The 23,172-nt window shown below is 36.4% G+C and overlaps 1 protein-coding gene across 2 annotated transcripts in view; it reads left to right on the top strand.

Moving 5' to 3' along the window:
• NUDCD1 (NudC domain containing 1) overlaps window positions 1–22,163 on the top strand; it is a 55,132-nt gene extending 32,969 nt beyond the window's left edge. For both annotated transcript variants that reach the window (XM_045861409.1, XM_045861410.1), the window contains 4 exons: window positions 3,938–4,082; window positions 6,805–6,930; window positions 18,712–18,871; window positions 20,852–22,163. In XM_045861409.1, coding sequence (XP_045717365.1) covers window positions 3,938–4,082; window positions 6,805–6,930; window positions 18,712–18,871; window positions 20,852–21,144 — 724 coding nt within the window. In that variant the 3' untranslated portion in view covers window positions 21,145–22,163. The remainder of the gene's footprint in view (window positions 1–3,937; window positions 4,083–6,804; window positions 6,931–18,711; window positions 18,872–20,851) is intronic.
• Window positions 22,164–23,172: the final 1,009 nt, after the last annotated feature.

Raw genomic sequence — 23,172 nt, 5'->3', positions numbered from 1 at the left:
GCATAATTTTTGTATCCTGTTTTATGGCTTCATAGAATTCTACTCTGTCAACTGCATAATCATTTTAAACAATTGGCCCTCTGTTGGACATTTACATTGTTTCCACTCTTTAGCTACAATGATAACTATGTACGTCTTATCTATCAATGTTGTTATTTCACATGTGCAGGATACATGGGGCGTATGTGTAAATACTTACCAGAAGAATGGTTCATACCTTAAAAATTGTGGATAATAAGTATTTTCTTACGTAAATTAGCCATAACATTTCTTGTGTGAATTGTGTGTTCAGGACACACACACACAAAATAAATGACAATTCAACTTCATCAAAACAAAGCTTTTCTGTACATCAAAACAGAGAGTTTCTTTTCTTGTAAAGGCACCATTAAGAGAACAAGGGCAAACCATGGACTGGGAAATGATATTCCCAGTACTTATATCAAACATGTAGGGCCTATGTTCTTAATATATAAAGAAGCCCTCCTACAAATTCATAGTAAAAGACAACCCAGTTTTTAAAATGGTCCAGTGAATTACAGAGACATGTCACAATAGAAGATATATAAATGCCTAGTAAGCACAATGCAAAATAATCATTATTAGTCATTAGGGAAATACATATTAAAGCCAGATGAGACACCATTACATGGCAGAAACTGAAGAGGTTGACATCAAACATTGGCGAGGACATGGAGCACTAGCAACTTGTGCTTTGCTGGTTGGAGAGGAAATGATACAATGACTTTGACAAACAGTTTAGCAGTTTCTTACCCAGTTAAATATTAGTTTGTTCCACAGATGTTCTACTTCTAGATATTTACCCAAGAGAAATGAAAGGCATGTTAAAAAGTAAAACATTCCCCTCCTCAGGTGTGTAGAATTATATTCATACCAACTTTATTTATAAAAGCCAAAAAAGGGGAACAGCTCAGTGATCATGAAAAAGTGAATGAATGAGGAAGCACATGTGGTAGTATATTCATACCATTGAATGCTACCTTGCAATTAAAAAAGAATGAACTGCGGATAAGCACAACAATATGAACGAATGTCAGAAACATGTGGAGTGAAAGAAGCCAGAGACAAAGGAATATAGACTGTTTGATTCCACATATGTAGTGTTCTAGAGCTGGCAGCACTAATCTGTGGTGGTTCAAATCAGAGCAGTGGTCACCTCTGAGATGTTAGAGGATTGCCTGGAGAAGGACCCAGGGGACCTTTCTGGATGGCTCAGTATCTTCCTTGGGTTAAACAGATGTATGCATTTGTAAAACTCAATGAATCCTACACTTAAAACCTGTGATTTTAGTTTAAATTATATGTCAGTAAAAGGAGTATGTTAAAAAAAGGTAAACAAAGGCCAAAGGTCTTACAAAACTAGAATCTTCCGCCCCCACTGTCATGCCTCTTTGCAGATCTGTTGTCCCCGGTACTTCATGCCCCAATCATTTGGATTCATAAAGTTAGTTCTTTTTCATTATCACGTTCCAGTAGTGACTGAATTCAGTGATGGATTAATAAGTAGTTTGGGAACTGAATTTAAAAAATAGTCAGATTTGGTCAGAAGTGGGTGTAAGTTAGATAGTTATACTCTAATATAGAATTCTTAACTACTAATATATGACCCGTGTGAGTTTTTGGTGTGAGTCTAAATTCTGGGAGTGGGAGAAATACATATTTAATTTTTTAAGCCTTAAAAGCAGATATCTTGAATTAATGGAGAAATGTGATGACTTGGTTATACTTTTTAATATATTATTTCAAAAACTCAGTTATCTGAAAGATTCTTTTAAAATATCTTGTATTTCCTCATATTCTATTTAAACATACTTTGTGTGTGGGGGAGAGATTTGAGGGTAGCACCGCCACATGGTAAATGAGCTAGAACATACTGTGAAATGTACGTCATTAAGCAGTAACTCACCAGAGGTCTGTGAGGATAGCTGGACACATGCAGACAGTTCCCGCATTTTCTACACGAACATAGACCGGCATTGTTTTTCCATTAAATTTGACGTGCTTGATTATTATGTTACAAAAGGTCATTACGATGTTGTATAGGTGGGATCGTTGGTTTAAAAACACACGATCTTCTGTACTGGATTAATTTATTCGTATCTCATTTTCAGATAATGTTTCTTCTCTCATTCAAAGAATAACTAGTGTACAGTTTATTATGTATGCGGTTTTATGTTCCTTTTGGCTTGGATAGCAGATTTGATAATAGTATTTAAATGTAGAAGGGCAGTTATGCAAATTTAATGATGGATCAGAATTTTTTTACAACTGAGATTGTATGCACTCTTTCTAACTTCTTAGGTAGCAACCGGCTAAGTACAGTATTTATCCATTCTGGTCCCTGGATGAAGTTCATTAGGAGTTCTTTACCTACAGTTTTTGCAGAGAGGCAGACGAGTGTAGTAGTGAAGAGCATGCACTTGGAGCCAGGCTGCTTGACTAGCTTGTGACCTTGGCAAGTTCGTAACCTCTCAGTTTTTTTTTCTCACTTGCATAATGATGTTAATAGTACATACTTTTTTGGTTGTGGTGAGCAATAAATGAGTTAAAACATGTAAAGTGCTTAAGACAGCACCTGGAACATGGTAACCACTAGGTCAATATAAGTTGCTGTTATTATTTTATTATTATCATTATTCATCATCATCATTATGGAAATTAGCTTTCTCTGTACAAAATATAAGTAAACCTGGGCAGCATTGTTTGTGGTGGTAATTTTTAAAGCTGATGATACGAACTCATATTACATAAGAAAGATAATTTGTATAGTCTCTTAAAATAAGTAGTTTCAGAAAATTTTAAAGTGCTGTAATTAATTCATGGGGTAGTGATAATAACAACCTTGAAAAAGAATAGTTGATAAGGTTGCATGTTCTATTGGATAATTATGATAATAGTTGTTATTGTGTTCTTGCAGTTGTTGGTTAGCAATTGTGTTCCCGGGCATGGGTCAGTATGGCACGCATGCTCCAGAGTGGCACGTGGAAAAGGCTGCTTTGCTTTGGAACGGCTGCCACCCCCCCGCTTTTCTCTGTGTTACAGCCAGGGCTGCTCCCAGAGCAGCGTACTTGGATTTTCCTTCCTGTGCCAGAGGCACATGGGCAGCGCCCTGTCCTCTGTCCACCGTGTGCCCTGACTCAGCTCTCTCTCTCTCTCTCTCTCTCTGCACTGCTGCATCAGGCCTCAGTCTCAGGATTCCTTCCTAGGCCCTTTATATTGCATTTGGAATTTGTGTTTAACAGCTTAACTGTACAGAATTAGATTTTTAAATAGAGACTGTATTAACTTTTTTCCTATATTACCAAAGTTATTTCTTTCTAATGCCTACATTTCTTTTCTGTATTTCTTTTAAAATTTCATTTCTTTAAAGTCTGTATTTTAAAAATTAACATTTGGATTGCTTTAACATTGTCTGACCTTTGGTTAAGAATTATTATATACATTATGGCTACCAGTTTGTGGAAATAAAGTTAACTGACTCCACACACACAGAGGTCCCTTTAGCTACAGGCCCTTTCCAGTTAACTTCCTGCACGCACCCCCACCCGTCCCCAGCGACTTAACTTCAGGTTTGTGCTGCTTGTGTTCCTGTTACTTATGTTCGGTAACACGCCACACACTTGCACAACGACAGTACTTTCTGGGTTGTCCTACTCTTTCAAATTACTCATCAAGCTAATAGTATTGACATACTATTCCCAGTGGTACTTTCTTGTTTGTTTATTAAATCTAAATTATTTACCCTTGGATTATAGATTTCCCATCATATACAAAACTAAAATGAACACAGTATTTGGTAAAACAACTTGCGGACACCTGAAAGGTAATTTCTATGGAAGATTCTTCTGTTTGCTATTGGTTGTATAATTTACATAGTTGCTTAATATTACATTACTTTTCTCATTTAAACTTCTAGCTTGGAGATTTCCTTTATTAAGAAGAATGAAGGACTGACCTGGCCAGAGCTAGTAGTGGGTGATAAACAAGGGGAATATATAAGAGACTCAGCCCAATGTGCTGCGATAGCTGAACGTTTGATGCATTTGACCTCTGAAGAACTGGTAAGCAATTGCAATAGTAGTTTGACTTTCTAAAGATCAGAAATATGAGGATTATGCCATATTTCAAAACATTATTTTGCTTTTCTAAAATAAAAAACACAGATTAAGTATTGCTGACCCGTGTTTCAATGTGGCTTAAAATTCTAGTATCCATCCTTACACTATTTGAATACATATATAGGGGGGCATGTTGTGTAGGGTAGATGTGCATGTGTACGTGTATCTCTCTACCCACGTACACAAACGTGCATGCTTAACGACAGAGAAACGTTCTGAGAAATGCCTCATTAGACAATTTTGTCATTGTGCAAACATCATGGAGTGCACCCACACAAACCTGGATGGCACAGCCTCTTGCTCCTAGGCTGCAAGCCTCTGCAGTCTGTTACTATACATGTCAACACCAGATTAAGTCAAGCACAAGAGAAAATGATGTAATGAAGAGACATGATAAGAATGAGATGTATGAGGCTGCTGCTGGCTTAATATGGCATACTGTTCTAGAGCAAACTTTTTATAAGTAGAAATAGTACAATCTAAAATAGTTAAAAATACAGTAAACTCATAAACCAATAACAGTCATGTAACAGTCATGTATCAAGCGTACCTAATTGCATATGCTGTACTTTTATACATCTGGCAGCACGGGACATTTGTTTACACCAGCATCACCACAGAAATCTTGAGTGATGCCTTCCACTACAGCCTGTGACAGCTGCGACATCACTAGGCGAGAGCAGTTTTGCAGCCCCATTATAATCTTATGGGACCACCATTGTATATGTGTGTGTGTGTGTGTGTAGACATATATAGTCTTCTTTAGAAGAATAGACTGACGAATGCTGACAGGAATAAAAATCATGATTTTACTGTCTACCTTGCTAATAACCTACTTATCGTCACTGAAATTTTCTAGGTGATCTTACAATATCACCAGGGTGTATATATAACATACAGTAGGATTAGCTTTAGTTGACAATTCATAATGATGACAATATACTTACTGCCATCTGAAATTATAGTGATGAAGAAAACTATATGAAGAGATATTTATACTATATAGTTAGTTACATCCTAAGGTAAAAAGGAAAGATTAGAATATTTAAAGTAAATATCTCTGTCAAAAGAAAACATAAGCCAAAATGGAGGACACCAAGTTCCATGTTTGCCAGCAGTGATTAAACATTTCAGGAATCACTGGAGCTCATAAATGAGACTATAAAACTGATTTCACAGACCTGGTGCAATAAGCCATGAAGACTCCATTGCCCTGTGTCCGTGCATCTGGCACGTATTTACTGTGATAGGGCTCTGGGATATGATAGTGATGGTCATGGGGGCCAGTTTTGAGGGTGTAGGTAATTACTGCTGCCTCTTCACACTTGACGATTTCCAATGAGTATGGTTATATGTGAATAAGTAATTTACACCTGAATCCCAGTGTGTTCCTTACTACATTTTGGGAGGAAAATGAATGTAGACTCTTGTCACCTGCAACTGAAGTCAGTTTTGTGTTTTTCAAATCTTTATACTTTTTCTTGCCTTACTTCATGGTTAGAACCTCTGCTCCACTATAACATAGAAATGGTGAAGAGTGCAAATAGACATCCTCACCTTACTCTTATTTGGAAAAAATAATTGAATATTTCACCATTAAATATGATTCTTTTCATCACATTGAACAAATTTCCTTTATCCTCAATATATTGATAGTTTTTATCATGAAAAGCTGTAGAATTTTGTTAAATGCATTTTTTATTTTCAGGATAAACCCTGCTTGGTTATCATATATTATTCTTTTTTATGTATTACTGGTTTTGGTTTGCTAATATGTTATTGAGGAGTTTTGTATCTATGTTTGTGAGAAATATTGTTGGTTGTTCTTTGTTTTGTTTTGCCTTTTTACTGTTGTTTTTTTTTTTAATCCAGTGTTGGTATCTGGATAATTCTGACTTCATAAAATGAGTACTGAGGTGTTTTTTTCTTGTTCTATTTCTGGAAGAAATTGTGTAGCATTGGCATTATCTCTTCTTTAAATGTTTGATAGAATTTCCAGTGAAACTATCTAGAGTAGAGGTTTTCCTTTTTTTTTTTTTAAGCCATAAACTGAATTTCTTTAATAGATACAGGATTATTTTGGGTATCTATTTTCATTGATTTTTTTTCAGTTTTCAGTATCATTCATTTCTGTTATTACATTTTTTTTCTCCGTTTTGCTTATTCTGGATCTATTTGCATCCCCTCCCCCCTTTTGGTTAGGTAAAAGCTTAGGTGATTGATTTTTTACGTTTTCTGGCATGAATGGATTTAATGCTCTGTACACTGCTTTAACTGCATCCCCCAAATTGTCAGTCTGTCTTAACCCCATTGGGGAGTGATATGGTTCGATGCTGGATTTCAGTTTTTTACGTGGTTGATATTTATTCCTTGTTTATTCTTACTCCTAGGGCTGAACTCTCACGAATCTCTACTGAAAGTCAGGTTGTTTACCAAGGGGTTCTCCGCCTGTGTGGGCCATGATATTCCCATTTTTGTCTCCCAAGCACTTTGTTCATATCAAAACTCAGCTTTTTAGTCCCTTATCTGCTGCTTCCCACCGGTCTTTTTCAATTCAGCTCGGAAATCAGTTTTTAATTATTGCTGTGGTATTAATATTTTTAAGTCTGAAGAAATACATTCTCTTATTGTTTGCTTATATAGTTATTTTATTTTCTGGTCTAAGAATCCAAATCCAGATAAAGGAAAACCTCCTTGTAATGCTCAAGAATTAGAAGAATGTGACATTTTCTTTGAAGAAAGTTCCAGTTTATGCAGATTCGATGGCAGTACACTAAAAACTACTCATGTGGTAAGTTCTTGATGACGCTTTTCCTAAAAATTTTTGAAGAAATAGAAGTTACTTAGATGAAATGATAATTGATTGAACAAATATATATATTTTGCAAAGATGGCTTAATTATCGGTCATAAAGGGGCAACTTTTCATAGCACCATCCCCTTTTTCTATGGAGCCTGTTCTGTCATCAGGGGGATTTGTCTAATAGAGTTACAGAAGACAGAAGTCAGATTAGTAAGTCATAGACTAAGCCATGACACTCTATATTCTCATTAGGAGTGTTTGCAGTTATTACTTGTTACTGCATTTTTACTTTCCTCTTCAGTTTTTTTGTTTGATCTTTACTAATTGCTGTCTTGTTTTTGTTTTTTGTTGTTTTTTTTTACTGTTGACTGTTTTGTACATTACTTCTATTTCTTCTTTGTGAAGAAGTTTTTAATTTGTTTCAGTATTTCTCATTGATTTGTGTAACCTATTATAAACTTAGTAAACCCTTCTATATCAACTGATTGAACTGTTTCCTGTTTTTTTTTCTCTGTTTTGGGATTTTTATTTGACTCCTTAATTCATTTGGGTTTTTTCCCCTCTCTGGTATGCCATAAATATAGAAATTGGTTAAGTTTTTCCTCTCAAAACTGCATTCTGTTCAAAAGCTTTGAGAGTTGTGCATCTAGGCACTGAAGAATGCTGTCTATACTGGCTTGGTGTAATTCCCATTTCCCAGGGTGTGGTCCTCAGCTTTGTAGATGTAGATTTTTTTAAAATTCAGAACTTTTTAAATATATTTGCTTAGGTGAATCATTAATCATTACTTAATACAATATAACTGTAGGCATGTTCATAGAGTTGTTTATGTGAGAAGGGTCTTCATAGTAAATCAGTGGCTAATTTAGAGCTTTGCATGCAGAAATTAATTTAGTCTTATTACTAAAACCAGAAGTGTTTTGCTGTAGGAGTCACAGTCCAAGCAAAAGCAATAGAAAAGAGAACAATTTGGTCTTTTGTTATTTTATTTTTAGACCTCTCAGTCTTTGATATATATCAAGAAAATGCTTTAAAATGCCAAGCTTGGCCTCATGTGTTTCTTTGTCTTGCAGAGGTTGAGGTGAAAGTATAGTCCATCAAAAATGTATAGACCCCAAGGCCAAAGTGTCCTGGGAACTCGATTTAAGAGAGCTACCTGTTCCTCTCACTCACCAACCTTTCCTGGTCTTTTTTGGATACTTAACTTTCTTTAACTGATGGCTGCTTATTACAGTACTCAAAGGAATTATAAAAATGAGCACTTTTAGATTATATACCTACTTAAACAACTGAGTTGGAATGGCAGAAGACCAGCCACTAGGCAGAGTGTCATTAAAGTCCCAAAATTAAAACTTTACTCTTCGAATTTCTATACCTGCACTTTTCTCTTTCCCACCCCTCGTGTTTGGTTTTGATATCACAATTTACATCGTTTTGTCTCGTGAATCCCTTAAATTATTGCAGTTATAATTATTTTTACCACTTTTTATTTTTAATTTTTATACTAGCTTTATAAATGATTAACCCACCACCTTTATAACGTTAGATTATTCTGAAAGTTACTATATGTTTACCTTTATTGGTGAGATTTAAACTTAGATTTAACATTTCATGTAAGACTAGTCAGGTGGTGATGAACTCCTTCAGCTTTTTTTGTCTGGCAAGTGTTTTACTTGTGTATTAAATAATGAACAAAAAAGAAAAAGGACTCATGGACACAAACAACAGTGTGGTGATTACAGGGGCCGGGGGGTGGGGATAAGGGGACTACATGGTAATGGGAATAAATTCAATAAAAAAAGAAAAAAATTAGATGGTTGCACTTCACACCGGTGCTTTAAGATAAACAGATAAGCTTTTCACAGGAAGCCTAGGTGCTTTGCAGTCAGCTGCCTCTGCGTGGAGCTTTGAGGCGTGAGTCCACCTGTGAGAACCCTTTCAGAACCGTTTCTGAGGTCACTATAGCCCTATAGGTTTTGGGCATGCAAGCCCCCTTCAGCTTTCAAAGCTAAATGTCGTAGGGCCTCTTTTTCAGAGGCAAGTCTTAAAAGTTATGGTGCTTGATTTGTGGGGTTCAGATTATTGCTCCTCAGGGAGACGCTCAGGGTTTTGAGTTCCTTTCCAATTATGGGTCATTGCGCCCAGAGTGGGTGGGTTTTTTCTAGTTCCCCTGGTGTGTAGGAGTTGCTCAGCTAGTTTTTAGGGTTTTTGTTTTTGTTTTGTAAAGAGGAAATTGATCTATATGTAGCTGTAGATTTGGTGTGTTCACGAGGAGGTGAGAGTTCAGGGTCTTCCTATATCTCCATCTTCACCTGGAACCTTCTAAAGAGTCTGGTGTGTGTTTCAGGTGTGTTATATTTGAGACCAGAGATGTTTTTCACAATTACAAGTGCTTTCATTTTTTTGTTATTCTTCATTTTTTTTATAAATATAGGTAAAGACTCAGTGAAGTAAAATTGCATAAATATTGCTGTTTGAGTTTAATTGGAATAGCTAGCTATAAATTGAACAGCTCCAATAATAAGTAATAAGTCCATCTTTTTTTCTAAAGGCAGATTTGGTTTATCTGCACCTTGTATGCAAGTCAGGATCTCCCTGGTCAAATAGTTCTTTCGTGTACTCAGGAGAGTATGAGTGGGCTGGCCGTGAGAGGAAAGGAATGAAGGAGGCGGCAATGTTCTGGAGATTGATTGCCACGTCCGCTGGTGGAATCATGTAGAGCTTTATCAGCCGTTTGTTCCTCTTTCTGCAGTGTTTGCTTCAGGTTCTCTTTGCTTGATTTCATTTGTCCTGGCTTTGGATAATTTAAAATTACCTGGATATGGAAAGGTCAATCAATATATGTCCTTATAGTTTTAGGGAAGAAATACAGTAACAAAAAGGTCAGAACTCTATACTGTAAATGACAGATTTTTCAAAATGTAAAATTCCCTGAAAGAAATGTAAATTGGGGTTAGAGTTTGGCATTTGGACAGTGAAGTTTTAAATGAGTAGATGCAGCAGCACAATAAAACAGAAATATTAAATATCAGAACTGAAGAAGAAAAGTATAAAGATGGAGTCACTGGGGTATAAAGCTCATATCAGAATTTAAATGCATTTGAAGATGAATTACTTTTGCTTCTATCTAGAGCTTTACTAGATATACTTTGTGTTTGCCACTGCCAGCGTAGTAGCTATTGAACACTTAAAATGTGGCCTGTCTGAATTGAGATGTCCTGTAAATGTAAAATAAAATAGACAACCAGATTTTGAAGTAGCCTGAAAAAAAGAATAACATATATTAATAACATTTATATGAATGTTTGGGTTGAGATGATAATATTTGGAACGTGTTTAGTTAAATAAAATTTATTCTAAAAATTAATTCTGTTTTTTATTTTTTAATATGGCTACTAGAAAATTTAAAATGTATGTACATTCTTTGCATTTTGTTCTATTGGACAGCAGTGGTCTGTAAGTGATCAGATTACAGACTTGGGCAGCCGAAAAGTGATAGGATGTTTGAGTTTAAATTACAGTGAGTTTCTCAAATCACATGATAATCATCATGTACTACTTAAAATATGAGATTGAAACAGCTGAAAAGAATATTTGCAACTTTTATACCTGAATAGAGGATTTACAAACAGGAAATAATTGTTTAGTGTACTGTCATTTTGAAAGCTAGTAGAAAAGGCATATACTTGATATACTAATTTTTTCCCCCAAAAGATATTAAGGATAGGATCAGAAGATAATAGAGGAAGAAAATACTCTTAGAAAGTATATAAGCCAGTGGTTCTCAGGCCTTTTGGTCTCAGGGCCCTTCACATTCTTAAGTTCCTTGGGATACATAATCTTTTTGTTTATTTGGATTTATCTATCAATTTCACCATATTAGACATGAACCTATATAATAATTTCTCTGCTGGGCTGCCTTAAGAAGGAGTATAGACTGGGCAGCTTAAACATAAATTTGTTTTCTCTTGGTGCTGGAGGCTAGAAGTCTGCCACCAAGGTGTTAGCGTGGTTAGAATCTTCTGCAGCTTCTCTCTCTGACTGTAGACGGCTGTTGTGTCCTTGTCTTTCCATGGTCTTCCTCTGCATGTGACTGTGTCCTAATTGACTCTTATAAGGACATCAGTGCTGTTGGACACCCTTAGGACCTCTTTTCAGCTCCTTTCTCCAGAGATGGGCACATTCTGACGTGGTGGGGGTTAGGACTTTAACATGGATTTTGAGGGGATATATAGCCCAGTCTATAATAATATCTTTCATTTAGATTTTAGCACATGTTGAATTTTGCCACATTTATTTTTTTCTGCTTTTCCACCTCCTTTTTGCTGAAACATTTAGGGATGAGTTGCACATGCTGTGTCCCTTTACCCCCAGTTTTTTAAAATATTAGCCACAATACAATTCAGGAAATTTAACTTTGATATAATAGTTTACCTAATACAGAGTCTATGTTTAAATTTTACCAAGTGCTCAAATAAAGTACTTTATAACAATTTTTCCCCTGGTTTGGGACTTAACCCCATGTCACATATTGCATTTAGTTGTGATGCCTCTTTGACGTCCTTTAATTTGGAACATCCAGTTACCTAGCCTCGTGACACTGACTTGATTCTATACCTTTTATGGACTGTCTCCAGAATTTCCTCAAGAGCAAGGTTCACTTGTTGCAGTTTTGCTGGGAAAACTACATAACTATTTCCTTTCCAGTGTATCACATTAAGAGGAACTTGGGAGTTTTTGCTACTTTTTTCCCTACTGTTGTGGTGTGAGGTTTAGTTCTGGGGTGTCACCAGGTTTCTCTGCTGTACAGTTCTCGTCTTCCCCTTTCAGTTACTAAAGTAATCCTAAGGCTTCAGTAGATTTTGTCATTTCTCTCTTCTTTTCCTTTCTGTGGTGGCTTTCTGTCTGCCATTTTTAGAATAATATCTGGGATCCATGATCTTCACACCCCCGTCAAACTTTCTGTGACTTACTGTATATACTTAAAATCAAAACACAACAAACACAAATTTCAAGCAAATATTTCACACAGCAGTACTATCCTTATTGTGTAGGACATACCTTAGCACTCCATTCCATACTATCTTGAATGAAATAAAATAGAAGATTCTCTTCTGATCTACCAAACTGATTTTGCTACTAGTGCCGAGACCTGTAGTTTAAAATCCAGTACTGATTGTCTTTCATTTTCAACCTTGCTTACTCTTCAGCCACTCCGGCTTCTTGCTTTTCCCCACATTGAACATGCTTCTCCTTTAGGGCCTTTGTACTTGTATTCTGTCTCCCTGAAGGGTTCTGCCTTTCTTTACGTGTTCCCTTATTTTATTCATACCTTTGTTCACAAGTTACCTTCCATCCCTTAGTTACCAGTATCAGGTACAACCACGTTATCTCCTCACCTGCCTTCTCTTGTTTTTCCTCTTGGAAGTTTGTATTTTATATTTATATATTACTATTGTCTTATAGGCCCTCCTTTATATTTTTATATATGTGCTCTGTTAGAATACTCCCTGAAATTTGATATTAATTATGATATAAACAGCTAAAGCTCCAACTGGATAATTTTCAGAATGAAAACATTATGTTTTTCCCTTATCTTTCTAAGTACTAATAGTTATTTTCTTTCTTACAGTTTTTAGTAAAGTAAAAATGTAAATGCATGCCCCCCTATTGCATTTTACATCACTTAGCTCAGATCTGGCATCTTCCTATGCTCAATCTCTAGTCAATGTTTAAACGTCTTTGATTTATTTAGTTTATTTCATGGATGGCTGTTCAAACAAAATTGCAACTCAAGATTTTATAAGACTTCTTTGCTCTTGTTTATAAACATCAATTTTAGACATGCCGCACATGTAAGACTTACCATTACAGCTGAACTGACCAAGCAGAATACACACATATTTTATAGTATGTGGATTACCGATCTGACATAGTGCCCCGTGAGGGACATACTCTGGTGATTGCTTTGTAACTACTATGAAATGGGCTTTTGGAGAGCATGCAGTTACAGTGATTAAGTGCTGGAGGCAGCTGATCAATGTTTTTCTCGCACATTGATATTTCTCTCTCTCACCCCCTTCCCTCTAAAAATAAATAAATAAAGTCTTCAAAAAAAAAATAGAACATGGGTTTGGAAGCACATTGAACTTAAATCCCAGCACTTATTAGCATCTTAACTTAAATCTCTCAACCTCTTGACTTTAGTCTTCACTGTTATAAAATGGGATCATATTCCTCATTCTCAGTAAGAGAAGATTAAATAAGGTGGTTATGAAATTATAGAAAATATGTATATATTGGTCTCTGTCCCCAGGTTGTGGCACAGAACTCCTAAATCCCTTGTAATTCCCCCCCCCCCCCCCCCAAAAAAAAGCACTAGGAGCATCTTTTGTTTTAATATTTGGTCTTTGATCTGGTTCCTGACACAGAGCTCCTCAGTCCGCTAGAATTTGTTCCTAGGTGATAGGAGTGTCTTTTGTTCTAATGGAGCAACTCTTGGTGGGTTCCAGGGTAACTTCCAATGGGGAGTGGCCCCCAGAAAGACCAGGTCATGGTTTCAAGCTTGGAACTTTCAGCTCTATCTCTTGTCCTCCAAGAAGAGGAGAGGGACTGACTGAGTTAAAGAGTGATCATTCCCATGTGATGAAACTGCCATGAAAACCCCCAGTGTTGCTGGACACACGGGGGTACCAGGCTGGCATGCTTGGCAGGGGAATGGAAGCTCGGAGTGCCTTTCTCTCTTGTTCTCACTATGTATCTCTTCCATTTGGATGTTCATCTTTGTCATGCCCTTTTATAATGAACTGGTAAATGTAAGTTAAGTGTTTCCCTGAATTCTGTGAGACATTTTAGCAAGTTGTCAAACCCAAGGAGGGAATCATTAGAACCCTGATTTATAGCCAATGAGTCAGGAGTGTAAGTGACAACTGAAACAGGCAACTGGTGTCTAAAGTGTCTGGGAATAGACACAAAAATTCTTGGTAAAATATTAGTAAATCTAATCCAGTGAGTAAAAAAGGATAATACATCATGATCAAGTAGAGTTTATCTTGGAAATTCGAGATTGATTCAACATTCAGATGTTCATCAGTGTAATTCAGGTGATCGACAAAGAAGATATTTGACCACCCTAGTAGATACAGAAAAATAATTCGACAAAATTTAACCTTCATTTATGATAAAAGTGCTCAGCAAAGTAGGAATTGAAGGTAACTGTCACTCTCCTCCAAAAACCTAGCGTTAACCACATACTTCATGGTGAAAGACCAGTTGCTTCCCTAAGAAGGCATTTGCCCTCATGATTCCTCAGCATCGTGCTGGAAATCCTAGCTAGTGTGCGAGGCAAGAAAAAGTGGTAAAAAGCATAAATTAGTATAATATATAAATATATTATATAATATATTAACATAAGATGTTAGTATAAATTGGTATAAGAGCATAAAATAGTACAAGAGATTCCTGTACTACCACAAGAAAAATGAAACCGAACACTTTTTGGGTATTAAAAGCAGTATTTACTTGCAGGTCACTTATCTACTCTTAGCCCACAACCTTTGAATGGAGTTGTGAGCTTATTCTCCTGTCATGGCTCCTGACCAACCTAAGCATCAGCAGCCTTCTTGCAGTGGCATGACCTTTTTCATTTAGCTGCATGGTATACCTGGTTTTAAAATGAAGAATAGGAAGGCTAGCACTTACTAAGTACACAGTCTCTTATACATAAAGAAAAAAATTTTAAATTGTTTTTCTCATTAAAGGGAAGGTTTGTGTCTCACAGTAAGTTATTACCATCAGACTAGTTTATTATAATTTGTTTCTTAAACTTCCAGAACTTTGGCATTCAATATATTGAAAGCATCCAAATCTTATTTGAAGAATAACTTGTTCACTTTTAGGGGAGCAGATCCCCTAACTCTTTACTGAAATGTACTATAGGAAAGTATAAAATTGAAAGTGATGGGCATATAGTTGAAACTATACATAAAATACAATTTATTTGACAATAAAATACAAGCAAAATAATGAATTTTTGTACTTCTTATTTTTGAAATAGTGCAAGAATTTAGAAATTTGGGTGTAAATTAAATATGCTGGAATTAGGACAGAGTAAGGGTATGTTATGGTTTTTATAGCTATTATCATTTCCTGGACATAAAATTATATAAGTGAGCTATATGAGCTATATGAAGATCACATCAAAGTTGGTATGTTTTCTCATTAACGTTGCTTATCTCATTCGTTTGATTTGGAATGCCAGGAATATTCAAGGCAGAGTGCATGGAAGATGTCTAGAATGGTAATAATGGACATTTGCATTTATTAAGGTTTTTTCTCAGTGCCAAGCATTGTACAGGTACTTGAAATATATCATTTACTCAGCAAAACAGTTGTGAAATAAGTACTATTATTATTACTGTACTTATAGGAGAATAAAGTAGGGGCCAAGTATTCTACCCATAGTCATAGTCCTCACTCTCAAAGACCTACAAAGGGAACAGGGAGATATATTCTATGGCAGAGGTGTAAATAAACTGTTACGACACATTATTTCTTTTTGTTCATGGAGAAAACTGCTTGGAGGAGAAAGTGCCTTTGAGTATGGCAGAGTACGTAGTGGGCAGAGGAAGTAAGGTGATTGGAAAAGGCACAGCAGATAAAGAAGTGGGAAAACAGGGGTGCAGTTTTGTAAATTGTGATCCACTTTTGCTAAGTGCTAGGTTTTGAGAAGCGTAATAGGAGCCAATATTGGGAAGGTGTTTTGGGGTCAGTTTTAAGAAGCTTTCAGAAATACCATTCAAGTCAGTTTGGACATTTTTCTTCAAGCGTTGGCAAATCATGAGGAAGTATTATTGAAAAAGTAAGGCTTTCTGAAGTGGGAACTAGAAGGCACTGAGAACTATGTGCTCAGTTAAGTGTGGAAGCTGCGGACCCTAATCACCTTCTAGTGGGTATTTCTTTAGCAGCGTTATCGTAAGATGTGTTGCTTTACAAAATCCTCAGCCAATTATTCTAACTGTAAGCTAGAATAAAACATTCCTAACTCAAAAGATAGATTAGCTTTGCTGGAAGTCTTTCTAAATAATAATTTCCTACATAAAAGATTCATTCAGAAGTATTTATCTAGAATATGAAGACAAGAAGACAAGCTTCTGGTTCCCAAGATAGTCTTGTGAGATATGTGGTGTACTGGTTTCCTGTTGCTGCCCTAACAAATTACGCAGTATCAGAAATGCACATTTATTCTTTTAAGTTCCAGGAGTCAGAAGTGTTCAAGTTGTAGAGGTCAGAGGTCAGAGGTCACTAGAATGGGTATTTGGGACTGCATTTATTCTGGAGGCTTTAAGGGGAGAGTCCATTTTCTTTCCCTTTCCAGCTTCTAGAGGTTGCCTGCATTCCTTAGCTGGTGGTCTCAGCTTCCAATTTTTAAGCCAACAGCTTAGCTCTCCTATCCCTCTGCTTTTGCTGTCCTGGCACCTTTGTGACTACCCCTCACTGCCATTTCCCTCTTACAGGAACCCTTACTAATATATTGAGCCCACCCAGATAACTCAGGATTATCTCCCCAGTTCAAGATCATTCACTTTGTCACATCTGCAGAGTCCCCTTTGCCATGTAAGTTAACATATTCATAGGGTTCAGGGGATTAAGATGTGGACAACTCTGGGTGACATCATTCAGCCTACCACAGGTAGTTTACACATTCATATTAATCTAACGTTGTATGATCAGTAATTTGTTAGGAATAGTATACATGATCCTAGGGATTCTCAGAGTTCAGGCAGCTCATGTAACCATGAGAATAGGGAAGCTTCTCGAACAAGAGGTGGTTGAACTGAACCTTGAAATGGGAATCCATCAGCCAAGAAAGTGCAGGAAGAATCCAAGCTGTGCCAAGGGTGTGGCAGAAGCAGACCATGTGATGTGCAGTGGCTGGTTTTGTAATTAACAGTGCTTTGACTCTACTCTATTGGAAGGATGTACATACAAGGTCTGTGGAAGCAGAAGAGAATATCTGAGTCTGAGTAAGGGGCCCATCCCAAGAGACTTGCGTCTCCATCTTATTTTCATGAGTGAAGTCTCTTGGTGTTAGCCTTTTTAAAAAATTCTTGTTTCTTCCACTACAGTGTCCCAATTTTTCCCCCTTGGCCCTCCTGCACCCAGCTGCCCCTGCTCCCACAGTCAGTCCCCACACCGTTGTCCATGTCCATGGGTCATTCATACAAGCTCTTTGACTAGTCCCTTCCCCCTGTTTGACTTGGGGCCTTCCCTCTTCTCACTGTTGTACATTCAAGTGCAAGAGGGTTAGAGATCAGTCACTTTCACTGTTAGTGCTCAATACATTCTTAAGGTACTTGGCTCATTAAAGTAAATGCATTTTTATGAAAATATTATTTCAACTTGTATTTGTATTTCAATTACCTTTTTCTTCTGTGAAAGCCCTTGGTAAACAAGTGAGAACAGCAGTGGGTAGGAGTATGTAGGGGGGTTATTCAGAGAAGAGAGTGAAGCAGTATTGGAATTAGTGAGTTGCTGGTGGTTTTGGAAATAAACCCGACTTAGCCCATGATTATTGGCAGCACAGGGAGAGAAGGAACAGTCTGTGAACATTGTGTGCCAGCCTGTTCTCCTTCTACAGAAAATAGGCACCTGCCCCACCCAAGAACCTGCCTCCCTGAATTACTGGGGCTCCAGAAATTGGGTTGCTCCATCCCTGGATTCTCCTGTGACCAATAGCCTGTTGTGACATGGCTGTACCAGCCAATCCTCTTGCTGGGGAGCCCACGCCACAGCTTTCCCTACTGAATACTGGTCAGGCCTCCACCTCTTAATTTTAACCATTGCATTCTCCAGTCTGCTCTAACAGTTATGGAAACAATTCCATACTTATCAAGTACTATGCACATTGTGTGTTTCCCCACATTTGATGTGATCGTGTTGGTGTTTAGACATTTTAAATTAATAACATTTCTAATAAGGAGTATCATTGCAACCTATTTCCGTTAAAAGAAGTATTCCTATAGATGGAATCCACTAATGAGTCTCCACCTGATTATTTTATATGAAAATGAATTGCTTTAGCCATCAATATTTCAACAAAAGTTAACATGATAAACATGCTCGATATTGATGTGTAATTAAATAGCACACCAGAGTAAATTGTAAACATCTGTTACATCTGTTAGATGTGAGTTTGAGCATTGTGATTTTTCTGTATAGCCTTAAACACGTTACTCAAGCTCCCTAAGTATGTTCATCTATTAGATGACTATAATAATAGCTTGTCAGTTCACATTAATATTTATAACATGTGTGATATACAGATGTGCTCATAAAGCCTAGTAGCTGTCATTGTTCTTAGTAATTATGATTATTAGAAGTTAGCATTTGTATTCTGTGGTTTTGAAAATATTCTGCTTATAAGTTGGTATTTTATATCATATTTTAAACTAGTTATTAACAGTGAACAGGTGGTTTGGCGTAGTGGTTAAGAACACAGACTCTGGGTTCACATCTCAGGTCCATGACTTATTTCCAGTCTGTTCTTGGGAAAGTTACTTAAGTGCCTTGTGCCTCACTTTCTCAGCTTTAAAATGTAGGTAACAATAGCACGTTTCTCCCAGGGCATTATGAAGAACTGATCAGGTTAAGTGTATAAAAAGTTTAGAACAGTTGCTGACTGACATAAAGTGTTAGGTCAGTTTTCGTCATCGTTATTTTTAATAATTTGTTGAGTAAAACTTACATTTTTTGTCACTTTGTATTTCAGGTGAATCTTGGAAGCAACCAGTACCTTTTCTCAGTCGTCGTGGACCCAAAGGAAATGCCCGGCTTCTGTCTGCGCCACGATGTCGACGCCCTGCTCTGGCAGCCGCACGCCAGCAGCCAGCAAGACATGTGGGAGCACATCGCGACTTTCAATGCTTTAGGTATGCAGCAAGCCTTCGACAGCGTTTTCATTACATCAGAAATTGCACTCATCATTTTTTTAAGTTTTCTTTTTACTTTTTTAAAAATTTGAGCTGTCCTAATTACATTTGGATTGACCTACGCTGTAATTATACTTGATGAATGTCAGTACTTTGGGAACGGTAAGACTAATCTGTTTCTGTGCTTGTACAGAAGATCAATGCAGAATAGAAATCAAAGCGGTTATCTAACCACTTGAATAGTTCTGGTCAATCATTTGGATATTCCAGTTAAGCTGTACAGTATTTGAATGTGAGCAAGGAGTTCGGCAATGCCCTACATGGAACTTGTATTCAGGGCTCTTCAGAGTAATCTCCAAAAACGCCGTAGACTTGCTCTGCAGTAGTGAACATTAGGAGACATCTTTCATGGGCCTTAAGTGCAGAGAGCCATTATAAATGAAAACACTTAGGGAAAATGATGATCAGTAGAAATAAAATTTATCCTGTAGGATAAAAGGGAAAATACCAACTTAAAAATAGGGCTTGAAAAATTTCAAACTATCTAATTGTAGACGTATGCAATAATTGATTTTCTGTCAAAATACATAAGTAGTGTGAGAGAGAAAGGTTTTACATGAATTAGCTACAGTTATTGCCTTATTGAAAGGTTACTTTAAACTGGCAACAGGAAGTAAAGTTACGTACTTTGATTGCTAAATGTGTACATGACCCTAACTATAGAGATTTGTCAGCTCTCTCCTAGAGTTAATAATACAGCTCTAAAGTGTTTAATTCAGACTCCAGTGGCTTTTTATGACTTGAAATAAAGTTTGATTAAGTAATTTAACTGCATATTTCTAGCCTTTCCACTGTAATTTCTGTATTTTTTATTCTGTCTTCTTTTTTTAGTAAGAGGAAACAATTTTCATATGCTCACATCCTCTATTTGTATCCCCAAATCCCTTAGCATAGAAGATTGTGTTATGATTGAGCTTTAAGTTAAATCAGCATTATAGTAGACACGTAGTCTGAAGATACTATATACATTTTAATTTAGCCAAAGTTAGCCCAGAGAACTAATTCTAAGCTACTCAAATAGAAAGCTACATCCTCTTTTTCCCTTCTCAAACCCTGCTTAATATTAAAAAACAGAATATTCATCTAACTGTGCTCAGTGGTTCCTTTGCTCATTCATTGTCTGATGAACTTTACAGTACCCTTGTTTTATACTTTTTATCTCACATGTTATGGCTGAAAATCCTGATTTATATTTCAGCTTTTTATATCTGGAAATATAATTGTTAAGAAGATTAATACTGGTTTTTTCCCCATAGTTTAATTAGTTTTCAAGGGATATCCTAATGAAGTTTTTAAAAATTAGATACTTGAATTTTCTTTCAAGCTTGAAGTGGTCTCAAGGTTCTACTTCTGGGAGCTGAAGTACAACAAAATTCTGCACAGTGTTGGTACTGGCACATGAAAATACTGGCATAGAAATAATGAGAACATGTTGTACCTGTTAGTACCTTCAGGAATAGGGCCTGCATTCTGAACTCACTCCTGAAATAACTTTACAATGATGTCATGTAAACATTTTCCCATTTATTTGTTCAGAAAAATGTATATAATGACCTATCTGTTATTGATGAACCTAATTATTAAATTAGCAATTAAAGATATGTTGGCATGTTTTAGCATTTAAATTTTTAGATTTTTAGTGGTTTAATTATTCATGGAAATTATATGGTGCTATATTGCTCTTTTCTTGAAGAGATGAAACCCTGTCTATTTTGTTCCTTAGGTATTAAAGCTCTATATTTGCATCATTTGGGAGGGATTGATTGTGGTTACTTGTTAATGTTCATTATTGAGTGTTTCTGGTATATATTTAATTTAGGCATTTTAATTTGTAATAAAATTGTGAAATGTTAAATCACAACTTTTCTCCTTCTGTTTAATATATAGTTTTTCTTTTGTGTGTCTCATATTTCTTGGCAGGCTACGTGCAAGCATCAAAGAGAGACAAGAAATTTTTCACCTGCGCCCCAGATTACTCCTATGCGGCCCTCTGTGAGTGCCTCCGCCGAGTGTTCATCTACCGCCAGCCCACGCCCATGTCCACTGTGCTGTACAACAGAAAGGAAGGCCGGCAAGTAGGGCAGGTTGCTAAGCAGCAAGTAGCAAGCCTAGAAACCAATGATCCTATTTTGGGCTTTCAAGCAACAAATGAGAGATTATTTGTTCTGACTACCAGAAACCTCTTTTTAATAAAGGTGAAAACAGAGCATTAGTGAATCCAGCATGCTGGCCTCTCTGTGCTGGGAAAAGTGTCAGCGGTCGCTGGGAGGTTGGGCAGTTGTACTGTAACCTGTTAAGTTTGAATGTGTTAAATAAAATTATCCTGTATGAATTTTTATTTTTTAAAGGATACTGGAAATATATTTAAGAGATTATTCTGTAAAGGCTATAGAATGAAGCTGCAAATTTAGAAAAAAAAGGCTTCTGCAAAAAACATAAAGATACTACTAGCAGTATAATTGTTTTTTAAAGACAGAAGCTAAAATCTTTTATATGAAAAAAATGTACAATTCAGTGTTTAATAAGAATATTTATCGTGTACTCTTTGTCATTGATACGGTTTCTACATTCTGTACCAATGGAATGGATAGGATAATAGTTAAAATGTCGATTCTTGTAAATAATTAAATGAACTGAATAGCTGAGGTAGAGGGGGAAGTATAAGAGGAGAACAGCAGGCCTAATATTGTTCAAGTTGGCTGAGAGACCTTAGGTGTTTCAAATTGAGTGTAGTTCATTTGGTTTTTATCCATTTGCTCTTTCACAGGCAGAGATGGTAAGATTCTACAAAGAGTAGCTCTTATCCATCACTGTGTAAGAAACCACCCCAAAACTCAGGGGTTTAAAACAAGGAAGTTTTGTAATTTCTCATGATTCAGTGACTCGACTGACTGTGTTGTGCACAGCCTCTCATTCTCCAGTAGACTAGGCTGTGCTTCTTCCCGTGAGAGAGAAAACATTCCAGAAGGGCAAGCCTTTGCGTATAAGACCTTGCCAACTCCGTGCTTCCATCATACTTGGTCATCTTCCATTGAACAAAGCAAGTCACGTGGCCAAGTTGGAGTCTGTGTGAAAGGGGATATATAAGGATACAGACAGCAGGGGGTATGATTCATTGGGGGCCAGTAATATAACAATCTACAACACAAATTATAATTTGTCCTTATATCTCCTATATTTCCACAGTAATGAAAAAAATTTTATTTATACATTAAATATTTTTTGCTTTGAATTTTAGCTTCTCATTTTATTTCTTTGGGTTTCTCTAGATGTGCATTTAGCAGAAAAATTGTTTACTTTTTATGCTTTTTAGTTATGCTTTTATAACGTCAAGTTGTATTTTATATGTCAGTAAGGAAGTTGAGACCTTAATACGAGAGGCAGAAAATGAAGAAAAGATATATAAGATAGAAAATAATGGGTTGGCCAAGAAGTCTGTTTAGTTTTTTCCATAATATAAAAGACACATTTTCATCAATAACTTGATTGATTGGGATATTTTGAGTACATCGGCTCTCTCCCGTCATTGGCTTCTAGTGGGTTGAGGCCAGGGTTGTTGCTAAACATCTTCCAATGCATAAGACAGCCCCACAGCAAAGAATTATTTGGCCAAAATGTCAATGGTACCAAGAAACTTTGGAAACCACTTCTGACATGTTCAACTAATCACAGCACTTTGTCCTTACATTGCACAGATCCTTTTTTGTGTTTCAGTTGCATTTTTACATTTTTTGAAATAATAAAGCATAATATGCCAAAAATGTTGCGTATTTTCTTTCATCTTCAGTGTGAAAATGGTTGCACAAAAATTCACCAATTTTGATAAATGTTTTAAATGCCTGCTGATATGACAGCTGTCACAATACAGTCTTACTAACAAAATTGTTTCAAATTAAGTTAAAGACAGCTCAGCACTATTAGAGACATCTTACGTAAAAAAACAAACGGGCTTCTTGGCCAACTCAATATTTGTTCCTAGTGTATCTCTTGCCTATCGTAGTGAGTGCTTGCTGCATTAAATTTTAGTGTAAGAAGGAGAAATAAGTTAGAAAAGAAAGAAAAAGATGAGGATGATATGCATGTTCTAAATACTAAGTCAGACTTTGATTTCCTAGAGAGAAGTATTGGGATGCTAGATAAAAAGTGGGGGAAATCCCTGAGAACTGGTAGTGACAACTGAAGTTCTAATCAAACTGTTAGTATTCGGAAAGAGACTAGATAGCAAGCATGACGAGGTCATG

The sequence above is a fragment of the Phyllostomus hastatus genome, unplaced genomic scaffold, assembly GCF_019186645.2.
Source record: "Phyllostomus hastatus isolate PE091 unplaced genomic scaffold, TTU_PhHast_1.1 phas_scaffold_21, whole genome shotgun sequence".
In the NCBI taxonomy this organism is placed as follows: Eukaryota; Metazoa; Chordata; class Mammalia; order Chiroptera; family Phyllostomidae; genus Phyllostomus; species Phyllostomus hastatus.
This window is presented reverse-complemented; position numbering and strand designations above follow the sequence as displayed.